A 25369-nucleotide genomic window follows, 5' to 3' on the forward strand; every position below is an offset into this window, starting at 1 on the left:
CTGCACCCCAGGCCGCTGCCAGCCGTCTGGACCTTGGCCTTGCCAATGATGCAGGAGGAGGGAGTGAGGCTGACCACTCTGCTGGCTCTGCCTCACTTAAATCCAGCTTTGAAGCAAGTTAAGATATTACCCTCTTCCTGAATGAAGGCTGAACAATTTGCAAACCTTAAAGTGCTACATGAATGTGGTTTTTGTTGTTGCTTTCTCACTCAAACACCTCCACTGATGGGGGCTTCCCTAACAGTCTAGTTCTGGACAGCTCGCATCCTTAGAAAGCCAAGATGAAACCTGCCTCTCGGCCCCTGCTCTTTGGGATGCCCCCCAACGACCAGACAGCCAAGGGCAGATGATGGTTTCTCCCTCACCTGTCGATCACCAGCTCCAGGAGCACCATGTGGGAAAGCTGAGTGAACTCAGGGTTCCCTTCTTCGTGGTCATAGTGCTCTAAGAGAGACACCAAGTCTAGGTCACAGGACACTTTGTCAGGGAACTTCCAAGAGGGGAAGCGCACTGCCCCAGCTCGGGAGAACACGTCCACAATGGCTCCTTGCAGGTCCGTGATGTCCTTCCTCAAGCTATCCATGCAGCTTTGGTTCCCCAGCAGATGGGCCATCCTGCAGGCTAGAAAATGCCCTGGGGGGAAGCAGGAGAACAAGCCGGCTCCAAGCCACACCTCCCCCCTCCCTGGGCCTCAGTTTCCTCACTGTAAAATAGGCCTTTCAGGTACCCTCAAATCTTAATTCAGAACCCACCATCTCTTCATATTCCTCCAGCTGAGCTCTTCTGGATGGGCACCTCCCACCACTCCTGGAGGTGAGGGATTGCTTTCTGAGCTGGCATTGGTGGCACTTGGTAAATGCTTAACAAATGCTTGTTGGCTTCCTTTGCAATCCTATTTTACATTTAAAAACACTACTCCTAGGCATCCCCAGGTCTCATCAGGCCATCCAAGGGATCCCCACGGTTGGAGGGAGCTCCTGGAGTTCCCCATGGATCTGCCCAGACTCACAGAGGGAGCCTGCAGCCCACATGTCTTGATTTTAAGCCCAGCCTTGTGCGTTGAAAGAGTCATGAAGAGAAGGGCTGAGGGCCCAGCACAATTAAGAGCCCGAGCTAAGCTAGCCTCCTGTCTCTTGGTCTCATATGTATGTGAACGTGTTGCCCTGCTGGAACATAAGCTCATTCAAGGCAAGGCCTTGCTTGTTTCATCTTTGTTCTACAAGGTAGGTACTTAATACCGGCTGGTTGATTGAAATGGTGGGGCGGGAACCTAATGTGGGAGGGGGAGTGAGGGGTGGAACTTGACATGGGTCCCTAAAAGGTAAGGAGTCTTAGATGAAAAAGGAGGGAGGCCCTTGGGGTGAGGAGACAGGGCCTGAGGCAGGAGAGGCTCCCCTGGGTAGGAATGGGGCTGTGGAAGGTGGGGCGTGGTATCCGAGTTGGGAGGGGCTCCCAGGTCGGGGAGGGAGCAGGGCTTTTGGTTAATGGAGAAGGCTTTTGGTGGGAGGGTCTCCCTCCAGGAGAACAGGGCTCCTGAGGTTAGGAAGGGGCTCTTGGGAAAGGAGGGGCGCTCCCTGAGATGGGAGGGACCCAGGGATGCCGCCAATGACGGGGCGGGGGTGCTGCTCTAGGAGAGGTGCTCCCTGATGTGGGATCGGGGTAATATTTCGCGGGGGTGGGGAGGGGTGTGTGTTCCTCCAAGGGAGCAGGGCTTTGGGTGGGATGGGCTCCCCAGGTGAGGGCGGGGCTCCCCAGGTGAGGGCAGGAGTTCCCTGAGGTGGGAGGGGCGATCCCAGGGATGGGAGCTAAATTTCTGGGTTGGGGGGGCCCTCCTTCAGGGAGGGGGGCCCAGGTGGGCTGGTGATCCTGGGTGGAGGGGACCACGAGCAGTCAGTCCGAGCTCACCTGCCCCCCGGCAGCGCCGCTGCAGCTCTTGGAGAGGTTCCCGCAGCTCCCGCAGCTCCTGCCCCCCGAGCCCCGGCCTCAGCTTCTTAGATCCGCAGCCGCTCCCAGCCGAGTAACTGAGGCCTCCCGCCCGGCCGTCTCCATGGCAACGGCGTCTCCTCGTCCGGCGTGCGCGGGGGGAGGGGAAAAGGGCCGCCGGAAGACGAGGGGCGGGACAGGAAGTGCATCGCCCCGCCTCCTTCAAGGCGGTCCGCCTCTCGGCCTCCGCCATCTTATGAGCGCCCGGCTCGGCGCGGACGCAGTGCGGCTCGCGCCTAGATCGCCGTTGGTTCCGCAGCCCCCAGCGCCGCAGACATGCCGGCCGGACCGGTGCAGGCGGTGCCGCCGCCGCCGCCGGTTGCCACGGAGCCCAAGCAGGTAGGTGGTTGGGGGGCGGGGAGCCCCCTCTGTCCCCCTGGGCCCTGTCAGCCAGTGGGAGGGGAGGGAAGGGGAGAGGAACTGGAGGCTTTGGGGCGGCCGTGGCAGGGAGAGAGACGGACTACAGATCCCAGGAGGCTTCACGCTGGCCGCGCCGCGCGGCCTCCTGGGAGCCCGGCGAGGACGCTCTAGGCCAGGGGCGGGCTTGCTGCTCCGGCGGACGCTCGGGAGCCGCCGCGTGGCCTGAGCTACGCCAGCCCTGCTAACCCTCCTGGGCAGGTTCGTGGAGGGGAGCCGACGTAGCTCCTCGTAAGCGCGCGCCTTTAAACGCCGCATCGATCCCGTTAGTTGTCGTTCAGTCGTGTCCGCCTCGCGGTGACTCTTTTCGGGGTTTTCTTGGCAGAGATGCTGGAGCGGTTTGCATTTCCTTCTCCAGCCCAATTTACAGATGGGGAAACTGAGGCAAAGAGGGTTAAGTGACTTGTCCAGGGTCGTATAGCTGGTAAATGTCTGAGATCGAATTTGCATTCAGGAAGATGAGTCTTCCTGACCCCAGGCCACCTAGCCGCCCTAGTACCGATGTTACTCCCCCAGTCCTGCGTGGAATAGACCCTTCCCCATCACCCTGTCCGTTTTCTGCCCTGCAGGTGCATACCCCGTCCACATCCTGTCCCAAGAACTTAAAACAGCCATCACTCCCATTGCCTCTGGAAAGAGCATCTCAGTGCCCCGCTCCATGGCTCCCCTCACCCTCCCTGGCTATCACTCCCCCCTCCGTGTGGTCCCCCTCCATCAGAAGGTGAACCCCCTGACAGTAGCAACAACGTTGTAAAGAAACAGACTCGTGAAAGACCCGAGCGCTGATCAGTGCCCTGACCAGCCGCCCCTCCAGAGGATGGATGATGGACGTAGCTGATGGAGAGAACTCGGGATGAGAAGTGGGACGCGGTGCATGTTTTCAGATCCGGACCCTGTGCCCACTTGTTTTGCTTTACTGTGCTTTTTTTTAGGGTTTGTTTTTCTTGTTTTTCAATGATGGATGGGATTTGGGGGAAGTGGAAGGGGAGGGGGTACCGTGTACCTCACTCAGTGCCCAAAAAAGAAAAGACATCGAAGCGTTTAATAATAATTAATGATTGCCAGCACTTATATAGCGCTTTACAAATATTAGCTCACTTGCTCTTACCACATACTTGGGAGTGGGCATTACTCCCATTTTACAGATGAGAAAACTGAAGCAAACCGACAACAAGAATGTTCAGGACAGCTTGTTGAATTTATTATACGCTTTTAAAAAGAAAAGCAAGCACTGAATAACAGATGTTTGTGGGTTTGTATATAGTGATCTTTTTCTGTTCTACTTTATATTTGGGAGTGGCCCCTTTTTGGTGTTAAGTTTAGAATTTTAAAAAACTTTTTTTTTTAAAGAATATAAGCTATTTGAGGGCAGAAACTGTCTCCTGTTTGTATTCCAAAAGCTTAGTACATAATAAGTGCTTAATCATTTTTTCAGTTCATTCACCCAGCTGCTAAATGGACTTGAAGAAAGCTGAGTTAGCCCCTGGCTTCTCCTTCCCAAAAAGTTTCTTTACCTCCCTCTTGCTTCCAGAAAATGTCAGTCTGACATTTAAAGCCTTTCGCAAAATCTGGCACCAGCCTGTCTTGTTTTTGTTTCTGTTTTTTAATTGTGAATTAATTATCAATAAACGATTAGAGATACGAAAAGGGGGAGATTATGCAAGAAATTGTATTTTTGTTACATGGTTATAAGAGATGTATACAAAGTTTAACAAGGTAGTCACAAAATTGCTGTCTTTGGGTCCTCTCCCACAGTTTTTTGTGAGTGTAAAAAAAAATTTTATGGATGCACTAACCCAGCTCCACGCCCCAAAGCCCTTCCATAGGGAAGTTACATAGTCAAGCAAAACATGTCAGCCTCTCTGTCCACCCGGATTTGTCTTTACTCGCTCTCTGACTTGTGCCTCTGTAACTGGCATCTTTGCTGTTTCCTGGCCAAGCTGTTGTTTCTCACCCATGCTCAGAATCACCCAACTACCTTGAAGGATCTAAGGTTCAGATAGAGTGCCGCCTCTTCCAAGAAGGGTGCATGTGTGTGAGAAGCTGGTGATCACCAAGCATTTATTAATTGAATGCTTCGTATTCACTAAGTACTCCATAGCCACCAGAAACAAAACAACCCCGTCTTCAAGGAACTTAATTTGATCAGGGAAAACCATGTCCCCACCTAAGTGGGTCTTTGTGGATATTTTTGCAGCTGGTTAGCGCTGCATGTGCTGGCCCTCTCCCGTCCCCCTGTGTAAGCTCCTGGAGGGAGGAACTTGGATTTGTCTCTTCACGGCCCTAGTGCTTGGCACAAAATACCTGGGAAACTGTTTATTGAATTGAATGACGTTGTTGTTGTTGAGTCGTGGTCACAAAGGCTCTTCTTTCCTCCACTCTCTCTCCAAAGTCTGTCCAAGCTCATGTGTGTTGCTTCTGCGACACTGTCCATTTCATCCTCTGCCGCCCCCTTTTCCTTTTGCTTCAGTCTTTCTCAGCATCAGGGTCTTTTCCCACAAGTCCTGTCTTCTCATTATGTGGCCAAAGTATTTAAGCTTCAGCCTCAGTATTTGACCTTCCAGTACACGACCTGAATTAATTTCTTTAAGTGACTGATTTGACCTCTGTGGGTCCAAGGGCCTCTCAAAAGTCTTCTCCAGCACCCCAGTTCAAAGTCATCGCTTCTACAGTGCTCAGCTTTCCTTATAGTCCCTCTCACGGCCATACATTGCTACTGAAAAAACCATAGCTCTGACTATACGGTCCTTTGTGACAAGGTGCTGTCTCTGCTTTTCAGTCGGCTGTCCAGATTTGCCCTGGCTTTCCTTCCAATGAGCGAGCATCTTTTCATTTCATGACTGCAGTAAGTCAAACAAGCCTGATAGTGTACCAGTTGATTCCCTCCGATCCCCTGGCCTGCCTCTCAGCCAACATCGGGGATTCTGTTTCCCCATCAGTCCTCTGGAGGCAAGTTCAGTCATTGCAGAGATCTGAATTCTGCCTCTTAATGTTGTCTTTATACCCTGGTGGTCCTTTTGTGTCTTTGCCCTGGCAACTGGAGGAGCTGTCTAAACCGAACTCTGTGTATGCCAGGGCTTGCTTATTAGCGTGGCATCCTCCACAGCCCAGCCCAGCCCAGCAGGCACCAGATGTTCATTGAATGTTGTAGTTGAGTCCCTGGGGGCAAGAATGCTTGGGAACACATCTTGTGAGGCCGACACTACACCTCAAAACAAAAAACACTCTGTCCCTTGGGGTGAGGGATGAAGGGAGAAGAAAGCCTTCCAGAGGCATCTCATGCCTCGTCTTTGCTCACTGAAATGGCCTCCCCAGTTCCTCCTGCCTTTCTTGGCCGCTTTCTCTGCCTCCCCCTCACCTGTCTGCTTTGCACAGACCCTTGCGTATCACCCCAGGGCATGACCACTGCAAATGTTTAATAAATTAAAACCTCCCTGAAGGCTCAGGTTTTAAGAGAGCCATAATGAGACAGTGGAGCCCTCCCTCCTGCCCTCCTCCCCCGTAGAACTTCTCCCCTAATACTTCTGTGATGGTAATGATGGCTTTTTGTCCCAAAGTAAGGAATGGGGACCATGGGCTCTTTGCAGCCTGACCAGCTCGAGTTCTCACCTCCTTGCTGAGAAGGGCTTCCCTTGCCTCTTCACCTGTGAATTCCTCCTCTTTCCAAGCCAACTCAGAAGTCATCACTACCCCCCAGTACGATCACTTCCACCCACTAGAGAACACTGGCAAGAAAACAAAAGGGCCTTCTGAGGGTCCTGGAACAGGGCCAGGGCCTGACAGAAGCCCAGGGGACCAGTGTAGACGCATGGCCATCCCCTTTTGTCCCCTTCTCTTAAAGGACCTGGCCTTTTGTTTCAGATACCATCCTTGTAGAGCACTCCTGCCCCCAGGAATTCAGCCCTCCCCAAATACAGATTGTTTACTGGGGGAAAGATATACTTGGTGGGGAGGACATATCTGCTAGGACATAGATGGGGGAGAGAGCAGGGGATGGGGAAGAGTGTGTCTAGAACAGAAAGTACAGGAAGTGATGGGGAGGGTGGTGTTGTCTATTCCTTCCCCTTTTTGTCCTGTCAGACCAAAGGGCCAAGGGTTTTAATAACATTCCCTGTATGCCCTACAGTTCCCTCTTAGCATGTCCCTAGGGTGAAGGATTTGGGGAGGGCAGGGGGGAGTAGGATTTGCTCCAGCTCTTCTCAGGTCTGTAGGACTGGGGGGAGAGGAAGAGGAAGCCAGAGGAGCACGTTTCAGCCTTCTGCTGATTTCTGCAGGATATTACCTTTTCCCTTTTCTAATAAGAGCTTTGTTTTAATGCTGTCGAATCTTAGTCGTTTTAATGGAAAAGGGGGGTTTTGTTCCCCTTATGTTGTCCAGAAGAGCTAGAGGATTGGTTTCATCAATCAATAAACCTTTGTTATGTTCACTCTGTAGCAGGCTGTGTGCTCAGGGCTGGTGGTAGCAATGAGCCCAGTAGATCTGGAGTTAATGTCTCAGAAAAACCTCATGGAGTGGTGTGGTATCCAGAACAGGGGGTGAGTGTCCTAAAAGCAATAGGTAAAAGTGGTCCGGGGGCAGGTAGGTGGCACAGTGCATAGAACACAGGGCCTGGAGTCAGGAAGACAGGAGTTCAAATCTGGCCTCAGGCACTCCTGGTCAAGTCACTTAACCCCCCTTTGCCTCAGTTCCTTATGTAGAGGTGAAAATGGCAAACCACCCCAGCCAAGAAAACCCCAAATCAGGTCACGGAGAGTCAGACACCTCTGAAACAACTGCACAAGAGCAAAAAGTGAACTGTCTTGTGCTTTGGTCGTGGCCAGGATAGAGGATGTCTGGAGGAGATTTCCCAGGATGGGGAGGTCACTGGAGAACAGAGCCCATGTCAGGGAGGATTTAATGTGGAAAAGAAAAGACTCAGGAATATGGTAAACATCTTCCAGGCACTTGAAGGGCATCCCATGGAAGCCCACTCAGCCTTGTTCTGCTTGGCACTGGTGGTAGGACTTGGGGTAGAGGGCGGGGGAGTGGATTTAAGTTCAGTGTCTGAAAGAACTTCCTAAGCAGAGCCCTCTAACAGTGGGAGGGCAGGCCCTCCAGCAGAGCTTGTAGAGGCTGGTTCAGAGGCCTCCTAGGGCCCTTTCCATTCTGAGAACCTGGGATCAAACCAGCCTTGTCCCAGTCCGCCGCTCACCTGAACTGGGCCTCACCTTTTCCCTTCTGGCTGCATGGGGGTCTCTGGAAGTGTGGGTCATTGGCCTCATGGTCTATGGGAGTTCCTTCCTTGTTCATCCTTTACTGTCTTTGCAGCCCTCAGAAGAAGAAGCTTCCAAAGAGGACTCTACTCCTTCCAAGCCTGTTGTGGGAATCATCTACCCACCTCCTGAGGTTAGGAATATTGTGGACAAGACCGCCAGCTTTGTAGCCAGGTAGGTCATGGTGCGCACATACACAAGGGTCAGAGGCCACATGTTAGCAGTGTGCTCCTGAAGAGCTTCCCACACTTCCACATGTTTACTAGCTCAGTGTCCCTCATGACATTGTGGGATCACTGTGGTGGGATTGTCTTAAAGGCCTTCCTGTAGCCGCTCTTTGGGTGGCAGGACAAGGCCCCCTGGCCAAGCAGCATCAAGCCTTCCTACCCCCCAACAGAGGTCTCTACCAAGCCTTGTTAGTTAGGGCTGGACAGCCCATTGGTCAAGTCCAGGAACTCAAGCTGTGGGTTAGGACGTAGCCTTTTCATTGACTTTGTATAAGGACTGGATTCCATAGGGGTGAGTCTGGAGGCTGTGGGACCCCAAGAAGGTGGAGAATCCCTGCAGCCTCCTGGGGGAGCTCACAGTCACCTTGGTGCTGCTTTGTGGCCTCTCCTGTCTCTGGGCCAGAGCTCTTTGGACTATGCTGTGCTGACCAGAACCACAGTCATTTTGATCTGAGACCTAATCCTCTTCCTGTGCTGTCTCTACAAGTTAATTAAAATCATTCCTCCTTCCAGCACAAAACCCAGGCATTGACCTGCATTTAGGATTGTGCATGCCTTGGGCATGGCTGGAAAGAGAGGTCCTTTGGGAGGGTCTCCAGCCTTGTAGGGAGAGGGCATTCTTGCTGTTTCTCCTTTCCCCCTCCCCCCTTTCTGTTTCTCCCCCTCTCTCTCTGTCTCTCCATCTCTCCTCCTGCCTCTCTGCTCTCCCTCTCTCTCTCCTCTGTCCATCCCGTCCCCGTCCCCCATCCCCCATCCCCCCCCCCCCCCCCCCCCCCCCCAGAAGTCTTTAGATGGCTTTAAGCACGAGACACTTGGCCCTCGCCAGGACCCTGGGTCAGCTCGCATTCTGCCTCCGTAAACTCGTCCATGGGAGGCTTTGCAACCACTAACTTTTAATAAGCTCTCACACTTCTGTAGTGCCCGCTGTGTGCCAGGCACTGTGCCAAACACATTACAGATATCTCACCTTGGCCAGTAGGCGCGGTTATCATTTCCTTTTTACAGTTGAGGAAACTGAGGTAAATGAGGGTGAGGGACTTGCCAGCGTCACAAGCCTGGTCATTGCCTGCGGCCGGATTCAAACCCCGGTCATCCCTGCTCCCAAGGCCAGCTCTCCAGCCACTGGCTCCCACTCAGGTCACCCAGGTCAGGTCTGTTCCACCATTATTCGGTACATCCTCTGGGAATACTCTCCAGCACTAGTTCCCCTGGCCCACCCAGTGTGATCTGTAAGCAGTTTTGAAGCCTTTGAAAAATGCAGCTAATTATTTGCCTACAGTTGAGCTCCCCAGATCCTCAGCCTGAAGTGAAAGAGCAGAGGTGGGCATGTGGTGCTTTGGGTCCAAAGAAGTAGCAGGCTCCCCATCTCCGTCTCATTGGCCCCCCACACCCACCCCCAGGCTTTGCTAAGCTGGAGAGCGCCAGGTCTCCCCTTCCCTTGGTCTGTCTGGCACAGAGCTGGAACAGAAAAGACCAGGAAACCCACCCAGTCCCCCATCGGCTGAGTGAGAGCACATTTGACTGACAACCTTTCCGTGTGTCTGAGTTTATGCTAAAGTTAATACAAATGCCAGTCAGTGACTCATGGGGGTGGGCCCCCCCCCCCCATAGTATGTGCTTGCCCCAGGTGCTTTGGATTGTCCTCTAGACCCCCTCCCCACCCCAGGTTTCCCTCTAGCTCAGAGAGGTCCTTTCTTGGGCCTGGCCTCCAGAGGTGCCTCCCTGCCCCTCCTGTGTGGGGCCAAGCACCCACCTGGAGCAGCATCCAGCCTGGGCCCTCAAAGCCTTCCCTTGTGGGAGATTTGTTGGTGTCCAGCCCAGGCAGCAGAACCCTCCTGCAGAGCCCCCCAGACCATAGGCCTTCTGTGAGGGCGGCAGGGTAGGACCAGCATTGGCCAAGAGAATCCAAAGCAGTGCTTACAGCGTTTGGATGTGGGAAGGAGCTCGGGATGATTGAAGAGCCCCCCTCCCTCCCCTGACACACACTCCCCACGACTGAGGGAGGGGAGCTTTAGGGAGATGCAGGCAATGAGGAAGCGGCAAAGCCAGGATTGGAACCCAGGCCTATGTGACTCCTGATGAGTCTTGAAGGGCCTTCTTGTAGTTTAGTGCCCATATCCCAGGCTTCCAGTAGCTGGGAGCAGGCTGAGAAGGCATGGGATCCTAGCTCAGGAGGTGGAAGAGATAGCTTATGAGGTCATTGAGGCCCAAAGTTAAACCAAAAGGGCATAGGAAGGAAAGAGATAAGCCTTTACATAGCACGTACTGTGTGCCAGGCCTTGTGCTAGTCACTTTACAGTTATCTCTCGTTGGATCGTCTTAACCCTGGGAGCTAAAACTGAGGTAAGCAGAGGTTCTGGGATTTGCCCAGGATCCCTCAGCTAGGAAGAGTCTGAGCACTGAATCTGAGGCAGGATCTTCCTGACTCCAGGCCCAGCGCATTTGACCAAAGCTCAGAGGGATCCAGTGGTAATGACTGACCCTGATCTCACAGACAGCTTGTGGCCCACTGAGGAACTGCACCTGGGTCTCCTCATCCCTGCTTTTTCTGTCAGACCCAGACCTTTCTTCCTGGGAGGGGCATAGGTGTGGTCCAGGCCCTGCCTCTGTGGGCCCCCAGTGGTTGCAGCAGCAGGCTCAGCTACAAGCTGGGCTAACCTTGGGCAGCCAGAAAGGCACCGAGCCCTCAAGAGAGATGCAGGGACCAGAATGCCCAAGTGATGAGTGGGCCACATCCATGCATTTTAGAGTGCTGAGAACCAATGGCTGCTCTACCCCTGACCTGCTCCTTCTTTTCCAGAAATGGTCCTGAGTTTGAAGCCCGTATTCGCCAGAATGAAATCAATAACCCTAAATTCAACTTCCTCAACCCGAATGACCCGTACCATGCCTACTATCGGCACAAAGTCAGCGAGTTCAAGGAGGGGAAGGCGCAGGAGCCCTCGGCCGCCATCCCCAAGGTCATGCAGCAGCAGCAGCAGGCCGCTCAGCAGCAGCTGCCTCAGAAGGTACCACCCCCCACCCACTTTCTAACCCGGGCCCTCAGTCTGAGTGGGAAGGGAGCCACACATTAGGCCTGGTATCCCCAAAGGACCTCCTTTCCTTTCTCTCGTGCCCCATGGCCCTGTCCTCCAGATAGGCGTCATACCCCTCTCCTTTGCTGAGCCCTCCCCCTCAAGGCCTAAGGCCTTCCAGGTCTCTTTTGTCTTCTCCTCTACTCCATTTAAGCTCTTATATCACAGGGGAAACCAAAAAGAGGGGCCCCCCTTAAGAGGAGTAGGCTTGAGCAGGGAGTCACCACTACCATGCTTCCAGGAAGAGGGCAGACCACCAGGCTCATGGGAGGCCTCCTTCCACCTGGGCTAAGTGTGGGGCCTCAGGGAACCCTGATTGAGTTGAACAGACATTTCTTAGGCACCTGCGAAAAAAGACCCACCCATTCTGTTTCCAGGGGTCCAGGCAGGATCAGCCCATTCCCCTATCACTGCCATACAGAGCACACCCAGACAAGGGCATGAAGAGTGCACAAGCTGGGGTCAGGCCATCATGGGGCTGCTTGTGCCCATCCCCAGGCACATAACTCAGCATTTGGTGCCCTGGTTCAGATTTCTGCCCTTGGATTAACAAGTCTTTGTGTAGAGAAACAGAGACTTAGATTATCACCTTGCAGGTGGTCGAGGTTGAGGCTGGTCTTCTCGCTAGCCCCCTCCCATGCTAGGCTGGGCTCGGGGAGCTTGGGCAGAAGCTGCCCATCTGCACTCCCTGCTAGGCCACAGGTGGAATGATATTTGAAGGACTTGCATGTGGTAGGGGGTGGGGAGGGCTGGATTTCTTCTGCCATTTACATCAGTCATCAGTTTAAATAAACCCAGAGGCTGGCTGTCGTTCTCAGCCAGCTTATTGGGATCCTAGAATTTAGAGCTGGAAGTGCCCTGGGAGAGCAGGTGGCCTCCAGAGGCCTGTGTCTTGGGGACCTGTTGTAGCTGCAGTATTGCTGTTGGCTTTGGGAGACCTAGATTCTAGACCCAGCCCCAATACTTGTAGGTTATATAGCCCTGGGCTAGAGCCTAGAGGGCAGCCTGCTGCTTCTCCCCCTTGTGTTGGCTTCAGGAGTGGGATTCAGACTCAGGTTTTCTGGCTCTGGAGCACCCTTGGTCATGAGTGAATGAAGAGCATTGATCTTGTGCCAGGGACATGGGGAATACATACCCAGGAATGGGGAGCCCTCTGGGAGCTTCTGCAAAGTACAAGGAAGGTCCTGGTGTTCCTTAGGGTCAGTCAGTGGTATGGGGGGGCCTCCAGGCAGAAGGCTTGTAGGGGGTGACTCCCTGGCCATGCAGGGATCCTGAGTTCCCTCCTCCAGTAGCTGGTGAGAACTGGGGCAGGGGAAGGCAGGGCTTGCCTGGGTCTGTTCCTGCCAGGCTCTCAGGCCCCCTGTTGGCATTTGGGCAGAGGCTGGGGAAGGCTTCAGCCCACACTGCCATGAATGTGTCTTTCATAGAGGTATCAGCATTGGGGTGTCATCCACACTTGGCTGGGCCTCTGAGCTATAGACTACTCTTAGCACTGACTAGGTTGTTCTGCTCAGACCGTTAAGTCACTATTAACTTTTCCAAATCCATCCCCTGCGGGTCCGCTGCCAGGATGGAGTGCTGACCCAGTAATTAACTCCTGACAAACCTGAGTCCGCTTGCAACTGGCACTGGCCTCATTCCTCTGGCTTGGCCGGATTTGTGCTGTCACTGTCAGCACATAGGCAGCTGTTAGCATGCCTGAAAAATGACCTGGTTCACTGACCCCTTGCTGAAACATCCCGTCCTCCCTGAAGGCAGTTCCCAGACTCCTCCATTTAACCCCTTGAGCACCAAGCCAGGATGTGGCCAGGCCTCTCTCCCCAGTGCAGTCACCACCTAGGTGATTGTGGTGGTCCCCTTGACCTCTTGGACACCGCTTCTCTCTCTGTAAAATAAGACATTTGGGGACCACATATGTGATTCAACATCAACAAATATTTATTTTTAAAATTATAAAATTTTGCAGCAGTTTAGATTAAATGACCTGTCCATGGTCAGACAGCTATGTAGTGGCTGAGGCTGGATTTGAACCCAGGTCCTCCTGATGCCAAGACTGGTGCTCTATCCAGTGCCTACATGAATGCACACTGCACTAGGTAAAGTTGAGTAATTTCAGGGTGGACAGGGCTAACCAGAGGGCTCGAGGACCAGGAAAAGCCCCTCCCTGCTCTGACATTTGAAGCCCTTTTTATTTTACTTTTCTCTAGTTCAATTTCTTCATGTGCAAAATCCTGCTGCCCTCATGAGGGTGGGTTATCATTGTGAGAGGGTCCCACGATGGGGTCGTAGCTACCACGCAGGCAGTCAGTGACCCATCATGCAGGCCAGTCGGCAGCTTGTTCTTTTCCCTCCCCCTCAACATAGGTCCAGGCCCAGGTGATCCAGGAAACCATCGTGCCCAAGGAGCCTCCTCCAGAGTTCGAGTTCATCGCCGACCCCCCCTCCATCTCAGCCTTTGATCTCGATGTGGTGAAGCTGACCGCACAGTTTGTGGCCCGCAATGGGCGCCAGTTCCTAACCCAGCTGATGCAGAAGGAACAGCGGAATTACCAGTTTGATTTCCTGCGTCCCCAGCACAGTCTCTTCAACTACTTCACCAAGTTGGTGGAGCAGTATACTAAGGTGCCTGCTCACTTGGGCAGGGCAGGGTGGGCAGGGGTGGGCAGAGGAAGAACCCTTGGAAAATGTGAGGAGGAAGAGAGAAACCCTTCGTCTGGGGGGGTCAGTCAGCTGTCTGCAGACGTGTCAAAGGCCTCCCTCAGCTCTGTGGCTGGCCCTCCCCTAGGTGTGGAGACAGAAAGGAATCCATCCCCATCCCACCCCACCCCCCACCCCCCTGTTCCACAGTAGCTCAATGGAAACTGTCCGAGTAGAAACAAGACATACCAGGTAGTTGTGTGAGGGAACAAGGTGCATGTGCCTGGGGGCTGGGGCTGGGCCCAGGAAGGTGTCCTGAGCTGGTGCTTCAGCAGAGGCTTTGGAGCCCCTGAGGGATTCTGGGAGTGGGGATAGGTCAGTGAGAGGCAGCGAGTGTCTTGTGGGAGGGCCATCGTGGAGGTGGAGGAAAGCGATCCACCTGAAATCAGGCTGGGGTAGGGGTGAGGAGAGAGGGGACTTGGCTGTTTGATTGAAGAGCTTCACTTGGAGCAGAGGCCAGCATGTGCAGAGGAGTCACTTTGGCCAATAGATGGAACTGGGGAGGCTTGTGGGAAGGTTAGGGTCCAGGGCTGAAGACCTGAGCCAGATTGGGCTGGCGGCCGAGTAAGTGCAGAGGGGGATGCAAGGGATGCTGGGAAGTGGGAATTCGGGGGCAAGTGAGGAGTGGAGGAAAGGATGCCGGTGTCCTTGACAGAATGAGGGGAAGTTTGGCAAAGGTTGGGTTTGGGGAAAAGTGGATGAAGTAGGTTTTCTACAGGAATGTCTTTGGGACATCCAAATGGAATTAGCAGGAAACATCTGGTGATGTGGGGGCCCAAGAGAGAGACTGGAGCTGTATCTAGAGACCACCAGTGAAATGCACGGAGAGGATCGAATCCAGGGTGGACAATGGGGTTAGTGAGAGGGAGCATGGAGAGAGACAGAGAAGGGGAGGAGAAAGAAACAAAAGAGAGGAGGGAGAGAGAGAAGGGGAGAGAGGAAAGCGAAGAGAAAGAGGAGACAAAGGGACAGAGAAGGGGAGGGACAGAAAAGAGAGGAGACAGATGGAGAAGAGGAGAGAGAGGAGGCAGAAGGAGAGAGATAGAGTGAGTGAGCATTGGGAAAGAAGAGAAGTGGATCCAGGACAGAGCCTTGGGGAATACACAGGGGCATGATAGGGGATGATGAGCAAGAAAAGGACACAGCTGAGGAGGAGAACCTGGGGATACAGTTTCTGAGAAAAGGGAGAGGGCAAACAGGTGAGAAGGATCTCAGGAGACCAACCTGTCTCCACCTCAGGGACGGTGTGAAGATGGGGCCACAGGGCAGGGCGGGCAGGAGTGGGCCGAGGGCTGCCCAGGGCAGCTCATTGAGAGCCTTGAGGCCAGGCCAAGGTGCTTGGCTTTTATCCTGTAGCTGGTAGTTGTTTGTCCTTCATTCTTAGAGAGGACCATGGCATCAGGAAGATGATGCCATGACTTGCAAGTGAATTGGGCTTCAGTGAGTCAGGGCTGTGCAAGGTTACCAACCTGTTCTGTCCTCCGGAGCCATCTGGGTCCAGTGGCCAGATATAGATTAGGATGACTGGAGATGCCCCTAGCTGGTAGAGGACAGAGATGGAGGCAGGAGGTTGTGAGGACCTGCTCTAAGCTGCTCGTGGAAGGGCTGGGTGCAGTTTAGTCTGCAGCAAAGTCAGGACCAACCCTAAGGCAGGAAAGCAGCTGGCCTGTGGGGGAACAGGACCCCATGCTCCGGGCTTCGTAACAGAAGACTATTGCTAGGCAGCTCACCTCTCTGAAATGCATTTGCCCATCTCTGAGGGATTGATTGAGATATTGTATGGATTGTTCTTTGTGACTATAAAATGCTGCAAATAAGGACTGTTTGCTTTTTTTTTTTTGATGCCCATACTTAAACTCCTGGAGTCTGCATTAAAAGGCCAGTTAGTCCTGCCTAAGAATCCCCTCTCCAGATATCCCTGATAGTTGGTCATCCAGTCCCTGTGCAAACATCTCCAGTGAGGAGGGGACCCCCACCATCTAAATGATAGTTTTTCCTTCCTAAATCTATCTGCCTCTTCGATGCCACGCCCCCATGTTGCTCCCAGGTTACAGGATGGGCTCCAGAAGCCATTAACAGCCAGCCTCCCACCCCTCCCTGCCCCTCACAGCCACAAAGTGAGAGCCCTCTGTTAACAATTGTTTGAACCTATGTGTGTTTCAGATCTTGATTCCACCAAAAGGTTTATTTACAAAACTCAAGAAGGAGGCAGAGAACCCTAGAGAAGTTTTGGATCAGGTAAGTTAGAAATGGTTTCCCCCCAAAAAAAATTTGCTTGTCTGCTTAAGTATTGTAAGCTGGATGCCCTTCCTGCTGCACTGTCTTACTTTGTTCAGGGTGGCGAAAGGATAGGTGGTACTCAAGCCTTAGGTTCAGCACTCCTCTGACCTTATTTGTCTCGGCTAATGACCAACGGACTCCCAGTCTGTAGAACTCTCTGCTTTTCTGCTGATGGTTCAGGGACTTTGATGTTCTCAGGCCAAGCTTCCCCCTCTGGAAAATCTGGGGTCCTCCTGAATGCCTTCTGGAACCCCTCCAGATGCCCTCCACTTCATGGCCAGTCACCCTGAGGTCCCTGAATCTCACCCCTTCTGAGCTCAGTCATCTGGCTTCTGCCTCTGCCCCCCCTTCTCTTGGGCCACGAGTAAACAAATGAAAGGGCATTTATGAAGCAGCCAGGCCCAGCCCCTGCAGGCACTGGAGTCGAAGTTCTCCAACACACAGGCCAGAAAGTTGGGCCACCAAAGTCCATGGCACCGCCCAGCTGGTCAGTATCAGAAGCTGGTCTGATTCTGTCAGTGGAAGTGACAGTAAAGAAAAGTAATTCCCCCACCCCCGCACCAGGGACCTTTCCATATCCTGTCTCCCTCATTAGAAGGGAGCTCCTAAAGGGCAGGGACTGTCTGACTTTGCTATTTGGGTGCTTTGTATATAATAAGAGCTTAATAAATGCTTCATTCTGTACCAGATATTGTGCTAAATAGCAGGGATAGAAATAGGAAAGCAGAAGCAGTCTGCCCTCAAGGAGCTTCTTTCCAGTAAGGGAGCCAGGAGCCTGCTAGGCCTGACAAGTCTGGCTGAAGCTGAAATTGACTCTACTTAGCCTTTCTTTATTGGTCCTGCCCCCCTCTCCCACATGCCAGCCCTTCATATAGCTGGAGATTGTTCTCTTGCCCCCCAAACTTTGTCTTTTGTGTGGGGAGAACAGAGATGTCTGCCTGAAGAGACTCAGGGGTCCTCCTCAGATTTCCAGATTATCACTGTCCGTCCATGTGAATCTGCAGAGCAGAGGGGCTGTCTCTGGGTTCTGCCCCGGGGTCCTCTCTGCCCAGGGTCACACAGGCAAGCATCTCTGCAAGCTTCTCAGACAAGCAGGAAGATCATCTGGCAGCTGCTTCCTTTAGCCCTTCAGTAGAAGGTTTGGTTTCTGGAGCCATCAGGCTGGCACTTTTCCTAGGCACTCAGTTCTCTCAATTCTCCCACTGTATCCTGCACTTTCTATTTGTAGATTCAGACTGTGAGGTATAGCAAAGCAGCTGTCACTGCTGTGGCATGGGGCTGTCCACCTGTTCACAGGCCCTGCCAGAGATTCCTCTTGGGGGCTAGAGGGGGCACATGCCTTGTGCCTTCTGAGGCTCCTCTGGACGATGGCCGTGACAGCCTGGGGTCCGTTACTTCCTATCTCTGCCATCCTGATTTGTCCATTGCGCCTCCTACAGGTGTGCTACCGTGTGGAGTGGGCCAAGTTTCAGGAGCGGGAGAGGAAGAAAGAAGAGGAGGAAAAAGAGAAGGAGCGGGTGGCATATGCACAGATTGACTGGCATGACTTTGTGGTGGTGGAAACCGTGGACTTCCAGCCCAATGAACAAGGTGGGAGCAGGGTGGGCACAGGGACCCGTCTGCCCCACCCCCCCATTTCCCCAGGCACAGTAGAAGCACCTCCCTCCTTTCCATCTGCTTCTAAGGAACCACAGGCAAAGTCACTCCAGACAAATGTAGACGGGTGAGCTCTAGACCACGTCCCTTAAGAAATGCCTTTGATAACGCAAGACTTCTTCCTCCCAGGAAACTTCCCACCTCCCACCACCCCAGAGGAGCTGGGCGCCCGAATCCTCATCCAGGAGCGCTATGAGAAGTTTGGGGAGAGTGAGGAAGTGGAAATGGAGGTGGAGTCTGATGATGAAGATGAGAAGCAGGAGAAGACGGAGGAGCCCCCATCCCAGCTGGACCAGGACACCCAAGTGCAGGACATGGACGAGGTGACCTGCAGAGATGGGCTGGGCATGCGCAGTGGGGGCTCAGAGCTCTCCGGGTCTTCCTTCCCCTCCTGGCCCAGGGGCTCCCCAGAGCTTTCCCACATGGCAACTCCTCTCCTTTGCCCTCTCCTAAACTGAACTGCCCAGAGGGAAGAATGTGCATGCCCCTGGAAGAGAATGGGCCCCTGTATCTGTGGGAATTGACTTTTCCTCTGCCTCCCAGCCCTTCCCCCTGCCCAGAGCTCACTGTGAGAGGCCCCATTGAAGCCTGCCTGGTGCCAGCTGCTGGAAATGCCCACAAGAACGTTTGCACTGTGAGCCCGCTGTTTCCATTCACTCAGTGAGAAAGCTCCTTGGCCTGGTGCCCATTGGCTTCTGCCCGAATAGGGAAGCTCAGCTCATGGACAGTCCTTGAGCCAGGGCCTCCCGCTGCCCCAGGGAGCAACCAGGGCCGGACAAGAGGGCAGCTGGTGACCTCAGCTCGGCCTCAGCCCCGGCGGGAGGGCCAGATTTTCCAGGGGGAATGCAGATTGTAAACCATCTTTTTTTCCCTAGGGTTCTGATGATGAAGAGGAGGGCCAGAAAGTTCCCCCTCCTCCAGAGACACCCATGCCTCCACCACTCCCACCTACTCCAGATCAGGTCATCGTCCGCAAAGACTATGACCCCAAAGGTATGGATGCTGCAGGCTGCTGCCCATTGGCCAGCCCTAGGTCCAGCAAGTTTCTGGGGTTTGGGGGAGTTCCTGCCTGAAAGGGTTCATTTACTTTCTTCTTTTCAGCTTCCAAGCCCCTGCCCCCAGCCCCAGCTCCAGATGAGTATCTCGTGTCCCCCATCACTGGGGAGAAAATTCCAGCCAGCAAGATGCAGGAGCACATGCGCATCGGGCTTCTGGACCCGCGCTGGCTGGAGCAGCGCGACCGCTCGATCCGGGAGAAGCAGAGCGACGACGAGGTCTACGCCCCAGGTGAGGCCTCCCTTCACCACTACCCTGACTGCCCCGTCCCAGCAGGGGCCTCTCACTCCCCAGTGAGTGGTCTCATGGGCCTGGCCCCAACATGAGAATTTAAAATAAAGCACAAACCAGCAGGTGGGGCCATCACGATTACATCAAAGTTTAAATCTCTACCATTTCTGCTGGGCGTGGTGGGCATTCACCGGGATTCAGTTTACAGGCAGCTTTCTAAGAAGGCTCCTTGGCTAGAGAAAAATTCCTTGGTGTAAAATAGGGTTATCATTCCAGATCCTACCTACCTGTTAGGGGCAACTGGCAGCCTAGTGGCCAGAGCCCTGGACCTGGAGTCAGGAAGGCCCCAGTTCAAATCCAGCCAAGTCCATGTACCACCTAAGTGACGCAGGGCAAGTCACTTAACCTCTGTCTGCCTAAGTATCCTCATGTATTCGGTGGGACTCGTAGTAGCACCTACCCAACGCTATGTAAATGGCAGCTCTTATGCTAAGATGGTTGTGGTGGGAGACCTCGTCATGTCTGAGCAGCTGCTCTCTGTCTGGGCACTAGGGGCCAGTCAGGTCCTGGCAGCACACGCTCAGACAGCTCTTAGACCTTGTCCCCGTGGCCAGCTGCCCAGCTGGCATCACCCTGGATAACACCTTTCTTGTCATCTGTGACCCAGGTCTGGATATCGAGAGCAGCCTGAAGCAGCTGGCCGAGAGGCGTACTGATATCTTTGGTGTGGAGGAGACGGCCATCGGTAAGAAGATCGGTGAGGAGGAGATCCAGAAGCCAGAGGAGAAGGTATGGCTGGCTTCAGTGCCCATTGTCCTTTTTCCCCCTCGCCAGGCAGGGCTTGCGCCTCGCCTCCCAGGAGGAAGGAGCTCCAACCCTGACCCCGGGCTTGCTGTTTTCCAGGTCACCTGGGATGGCCACTCGGGCAGCATGGCCCGAACCCAGCAGGCAGCCCAGGCCAACATCACTCTTCAGGAGCAGATTGAAGCCATCCACAAGGCCAAGGGGCTGGTGCCAGAAGATGACAGCAAGGAAAAGATCGGCCCCAGCAAGCCCAATGAGATCCCTCAGCCACCCCCTCCGTCTTCAGCTCCCAACATCCCCACCTCAGCCCCTCCCATCACCTCAGTGCCCCGGCCTCCCTCGGTAAGTTGGAGCCATTCCCACAGCTCTTCAGGGGTATGGGCCTTGGGACCCTAAATCCAGTGGACTGCTCTCCCTTTTCCCAGAACCTCCCTTTCCTGCCAGGGTGCTCACAGCACTTGATGGAAAGAGAAGCGGCAGCAAGTGGGGTCCTGGGACTTTGTGGGTAGGAAGTCAGTGAGGGACAAAGCTTTAGCGGGTGCCCGGAGGGCTCCCCAGAGGGCCCAGACCACGGAGGAAGGCTGGAAAGGGAAGGGAAGGCTTTCAAGCAGAAGGGGCTGTGGGACTTAACCTGGCTTGTAGAATTATGGCCAGAATCCAGCTCTCTTCAGGAGGCTGGATCGGGGTCAGACTGCTTAGCTTCCCGCTGAGTGTTTGCTGCTTGAGGCTTGTTGGTTCTTCCGAGGGGGCCCAGCTGGTCCCTGAGTCCTTAAGTGGAGAGTGAGTGACTTCAGGCTTCTTGAGAGGGGGAGGTTTTCCTGTAAAGTTCTGGGGTGTGAACCAGCAGCTGGAGTTTGGAGGCAGCTGGGCTCTTTGACTGAGAGAACCTGACAGATTGTATGGTGGTCAGCTGTGTGAGATCTCTGGCCTATGGTGTAACTGTGGCCCCTTGGACTCTCTAGATGCCACCTCCTGTCCGAACCACAGTCGTATCTGCTGTGCCTGTCATGCCACGGCCCCCAATGGCCTCGGTGGTCCGCCTGCCTCCTGGCTCAGTGATTGCCCCCATGCCGCCCATCATCCATGCTCCTCGCATCAATGTGGTGCCCATGCCACCCTCTGCTCCACCCATCATGGCACCGCGGCCACCTCCCATGATTGTGCCAACGGGTCAGTGCCTTCTAGGGAGAGGGGAGACTTAACTCTGGGGGGCAGATTTCAGGTTACCTCAAGAACCTGGGACAGTCAGAATTGTCTGACTATCAGAACTGCCTCCGTTCCTGGCCCTTAGAGTTCTTCCAGGAGAGGCTGGGACCTCTTGTCAAGGGTGGCAGGGCTCTGCTGTGGGGGCGCGGCTGCACTAGATAGGCTGTGGGGAGAAGAAAACATTTCTACATCCTCTTGTGCCTTGGCTCTGATGGCACCTAGTTCCTAGACAGACATCAGGATTGCAGGCTTCGAGCTAAAAGGGTCCTTGTCCACACATCTCACTTTACAGTTGAGGAAGCTAAAGCAGACAAAATCCACATATCTGGGTGCCAGCCCTTGGCACCTATGGGCCGCATGGATAGGACCATCACTTCGAAAAAGGCAGGAGTGATGGTCCTGTGGGTAGCAGAGTGACTATCCTGTGGCTCCGCTCGCCATCCCTGGGACTCCCCGACCAAGACTCCCTTCCTAGGCCACCCCCTCCTGTCATCTCCCCCTTGAAATCAGAAGCTCCTCCGAAGGCAGGGACTATCTTTGCTTTGGTCTTGTATCCTGAGGGCTTAGCCTGGCACCCTGGTGTTTGTAGTAAGGGCCCAAGAAAAACTCCTTCCTCCTTCTCCCATCCCCCTCAGGCCCCTTCTGGGTCTCTGCCTACTTGACCATCCTGTCAGTAATGCTGGCCTGACAGCCCCCTCCTCAGGGAGTAGCTGTCACTCAGCCAGCTTAGTACTAGAAGGGCATCATCCTGGCAGGGCCCCTTGGCTCCCAGATCCTACGGGGACACAGCCCTAAGCAGCTGTACCAGTTAAAGGCTTAGAAAAGAACTGTGATGTCTTTCAGCTCTGATCTCAGTCACTAAACATTTATTAACAACATTTACTAGGTGCCAGGCACTGGGCTTAGTGCTGGGAACACAGATATGAAGAAGAAAGCTGATCCCTGCCCTTGGGGAGCTTACTCTGGGGGAAGGTGGTGTGCCAAGGGAAGCTTAAAAGTGTGGGGGCTGATGGAGAAGGCCAGAGCAGGGGGGCCCAGTGGGCACCCTTCTGATTATCTTAACCACCAAGATCTGTTGGGTTCCTGCAGGGATTCGCAACGTGTCTCATCTGTGCTGGCTTACACATAGCTGTTTTATTTTATTTGTAGAAGCCACTTAAATATAGAAGAGACTCACTTGTTGCTATTGCTTCTGGAAAAGCCTCATTAAAGATGCACATGGCCCAGTTGGTGTTCCCTTGAAGAGCTATAGGGAGAGCTTGGCCCAGGGGGGATAGAGGGGGAGGGAAGCTCCAGAGCAAGCTGGGGGTCCAGGTCCCGTGATGGATCAGTGCATGGATAGCAAGCACTCATCCATCCTTCCTTCTGGCTGATGGAGTCTCAGGCAGGCCCTCCCGGGGGCCATTCCCTGGACTTGGGGAAGCCGAGGGCTGGGGGATTGTGTGTGGTCACCTCCCCCTGGGAAGCTCCTAGCTAAGTGTATCTTTGCCTCCCCAGCATTTGTGCCGGCCCCACCAGTGGCGCCAGTCCCAGCACCGACCCCTATGCCTCCTGTCCACCCCCCACCGCCCATGGAGGATGAGCCCGCTTCCAAGAAACTGAAGACAGAAGACAGCCTTATGCCCGAGGAAGAGTTTCTGCGGAGGAACAAGGCATGTAGTGCTGCCTGGACAGCTTCCAGCTGTACTCAGGGCCTCTGGCTTGTGAAGAGTGTTTATTATCTTAGAGAAGGAGGTGGCTGGGCTGCCCTGGTGCCTCGTCCTCCTGCTGGGATCCTTTGAAAGGCTCTGGGTGGCCCCCTCTGCCCCAGTAAACAGTAAACGGTAGGCCTGAGGCTTCTGCTCAGGTCCTAGCTCATCCTGGGAGCAGACGCCTTTGGTCACAGACTTAGGGCCCAGCTCCAGGGGCAGCAGGTGGCCTTTCCCAGGCGAGAGAACAGCTCAAAAACCAGCAGCAGTGCAGGGAGAACCTGGCATCCGATTCTCTTGAGTGTTATTAGCAGGGACAGAAGCCAGACTGACTGACCTGGTGGGTTCAGAGGGCTATCTAACTGTTAGCTAACTAGATGAGGTGGAAAGGAGGAGGGATCCAGAAGAGGAAGCGGGCATTCCATGTTAGTCCCTGCTGTCTCAGTAGGCCTCCATGGAAGCCTGGGGCCTGGGGGAGAACAGTGGCCCCATTTCACAGAAGACAAACCTAAAGACCAGAGCAGGGACAGGATTGCTTCCCGCCCCCCGCCCCCCCCCCCCCCCCGGGTTGTCCTCGGGATCAGCTGAGATAATTAATGTACACCAAGTGCTTGGCAAACCTCCCTGGGCTGCCGACACGAGAGCTGTTGGCGGAATACTACTGCTTCTTTGCACCAAGGAGAACTAATGTCGAGTGGAGGCCAGTCCTCACCTTCACCCTCTCTCCTTTGCAAATTGAATTAACTAGGCAGAAGGTCACATTTGGGGTTCTCTCATCCTCTGTTTACTCATCGGGGTAATTGCCACTTTTGTTGGTCACAGGGGCCAGTCACCATCAAGGTTCAGGTCCCTAACATGCAGGACAAGACTGAATGGAAGCTGAATGGGCAGGTGCTGGTCTTTACCCTTCCACTGCCAGACCAGGTATGTGCCGGTGAGGCCCCACGGTTGGGGTGGGGGGGTAGGGGGACCCTGCAGGGCCCTGAAGAGAGGGTCACCTCTGCTACATCTTTGTCCCACAGGTCTCTGTCATCAAGGTCAAGATCCATGAGGCCACTGGCATGCCTGCCGGCAAGCAGAAGCTGCAGTATGAGGTGAGCCAGGGCTTCCCCTTCTACCCCCATGCCCCACATTGTTGCTTCTCTGATCAGGGGATCCTGGGAAGGGACTGAAGAACACAGAGTCCCGAAATAACGTGTGCTTCACTGAGTGCTTGGGGCAGGTTGAGCCAAGGTGGGAGCACTTCCTGGGGGGAGGAACATGGAGCTTACCTGTGGGGAATATGGGTTGTTGGTGAAGTGGGGAGGGGGTCAGGAGCAGGCTCACCCCCTGCCAGCTCCTGTGCTCACACGGGACTGTGTCTTTCAGGGCATCTTCATCAAAGATTCCAACTCCCTGGCATACTACAATATGGCGAACGGTGCTGTGATCCACCTGGCACTCAAGGAGAGAGGCGGGAGGAAGAAATAGAGCTGCCCAGAGGAGCATATTTGGCCCCTGTGGGTTTTGTGTCCCCAGACTCAGAAAAGAAGACCCAGTTCACCTCGTTGGACTGTCCGGGCAGTGCCAAGCAGCCCCTGCCCAGCAGCCCCACATGTTGTTATGGCCATAGAGCCCATGGACCTCACCCCTGGTTGTCCTGTAACCCTCTGCTCCTCTTCAAGGAAGCAGACATCACCACACTGCCCCTGAGGCCCCGAGCCCCTCCTCTGGCTCTCCAGACAGCTGGGGGAGGCGAGGGGTGGGGAGGAGTAGCACATTGTAGTTTTCCAGTCTTTTGTTGTGAAGGTTACATGTTACTTAATTTTAATTAAACTCTTGCTTCAGTCAAACCTTTTCAGTCTTGGATTCTTTGGTTCCTGATAATCAAGTTTTCTAAAAATTCCTCAGTAATGGTATTCTGGTTTTGAAAATAAAGTTGAGCTAGATAGGTCATTTCCGTCACTCTTTCCAGGTAGGTTATTGGTTACCTTGCTTAAGAATTACTCCTCGTTTTATCATCTGACATTCAACTGGCCCAAATCCCATGAATCCCTGAGACAGCCCAACAGACTGGACAGTCGTGACTCGGCACCAGAACACTTGGACCTTCCACGTAGGCCTCAGGTGAACTTGGGCAGATTAGTTCACTTTTCTGGGCCTCCGTTTTCGTCTCAGGAAAAGGAAGGGGCTGAACTGGCTGGCTTCTAACATGCTTTCCCTCTATAGCGTCCCAGGATAAATGGCCCCTGTTCTCTGTCCTGAGGCCTCGACCTGGAGGAGGGCCGTGGTCCCTTCCAGCTCCAATCCTTCCATGCTTGCCGTTCCTCAAACTCAATGCATGCGGAGCTTGGAGACATGGGCCTGGCTTGGTGTTCCGGTTGGGACCAGAGGATTTATTCAGTACACCCCCTACGTGTTACCTCCAAGGTAACTAACTGCCTGTAGCAGTTGATGGGATTACATAGGCATGAAGAGGCAGAATCCCTGACATTGAGCCACCTACCTCCTGGGGATGTCCCAAGGCTCAAAAGAGACTGCTTGCAAAGGGCTTTGAGAGCTGATGGAAGCTGTCTGGCCTCCTGGAATTCACCATTGTGTGGCTGCCTCCTCTGCAGGCCTGGATGAGACCCATCCTTACCCCAGAGCCCTTTCCTTCCTCAGAGGAAACACTTTGCTCTCTATTCATTGTTTTTGGTCATCACCCTCAGAAAAAACATCCCCAAGAAAAGACTTAGCTGTGCTGCTGCCTGGGTCTAAGCCTGAATGACCTTCCATTTTTGGCGAGCACCATAGCCTGTTTTCTGGCTGTGTCGTCC

The 25369-nt window shown here is 54.0% G+C and overlaps 2 protein-coding genes across 2 annotated transcripts; one reads left to right on the top strand and one right to left on the bottom strand.

The window, feature by feature from the left end:
- Positions 1-361: 361 nt before the first annotated feature.
- CCDC157 (coiled-coil domain containing 157) lies at positions 362-613 on the bottom strand. Its single transcript, XM_036756399.1, has one exon. It carries the CDS (start codon positions 611-613, stop codon positions 362-364), a length of 252 nt encoding a protein of 83 aa, XP_036612294.1.
- Positions 614-2167: 1554 nt separating this feature from the next.
- On the top strand, positions 2168-24403 carry SF3A1 (splicing factor 3a subunit 1). Its single transcript, XM_036756354.1, has 16 exons — positions 2168-2322; positions 7708-7826; positions 10680-10887; positions 13318-13575; positions 15814-15888; positions 17370-17520; positions 17716-17909; positions 18462-18579; positions 18688-18873; positions 19541-19662; positions 19777-20019; positions 20640-20847; positions 22381-22535; positions 23394-23495; positions 23594-23665; positions 23940-24403. Exons 1-16 carry the CDS (start codon positions 2260-2262, stop codon positions 24039-24041), a joined length of 2376 nt encoding a protein of 791 aa, XP_036612249.1. The 5' UTR covers positions 2168-2259; the 3' UTR covers positions 24042-24403.
- Positions 24404-25369: the final 966 nt, after the last annotated feature.

The sequence above is a fragment of the Trichosurus vulpecula genome, chromosome 1 (assembly GCF_011100635.1).
Source record: "Trichosurus vulpecula isolate mTriVul1 chromosome 1, mTriVul1.pri, whole genome shotgun sequence".
In the NCBI taxonomy this organism is placed as follows: Eukaryota; Metazoa; Chordata; class Mammalia; order Diprotodontia; family Phalangeridae; genus Trichosurus; species Trichosurus vulpecula.

What these genes read in the sequence shown, in the direction of transcription:
- CCDC157 (XM_036756399.1), bottom strand. Translation starts at nt 613, where the DNA reads ATGGCCCATCTGCTGGGGAACCAAAGCTGCATGGATAGCTTGAGGAAG.
- SF3A1 (XM_036756354.1), top strand. Translation starts at nt 2,260, where the DNA reads ATGCCGGCCGGACCGGTGCAGGCGGTGCCGCCGCCGCCGCCGGTTGCC. An exon ending in CTAGAGAAGTTTTGGATCAG is followed by an intron (nt 15,889 to 17,369) that starts GTAAGTTAGAAA and finishes CGCCTCCTACAG; the next exon opens with GTGTGCTACCGTGTGGAGTG. An exon ending in TCCAGAAGCCAGAGGAGAAG is followed by an intron (nt 19,663 to 19,776) that starts GTATGGCTGGCT and finishes GCTGTTTTCCAG; the next exon opens with GTCACCTGGGATGGCCACTC.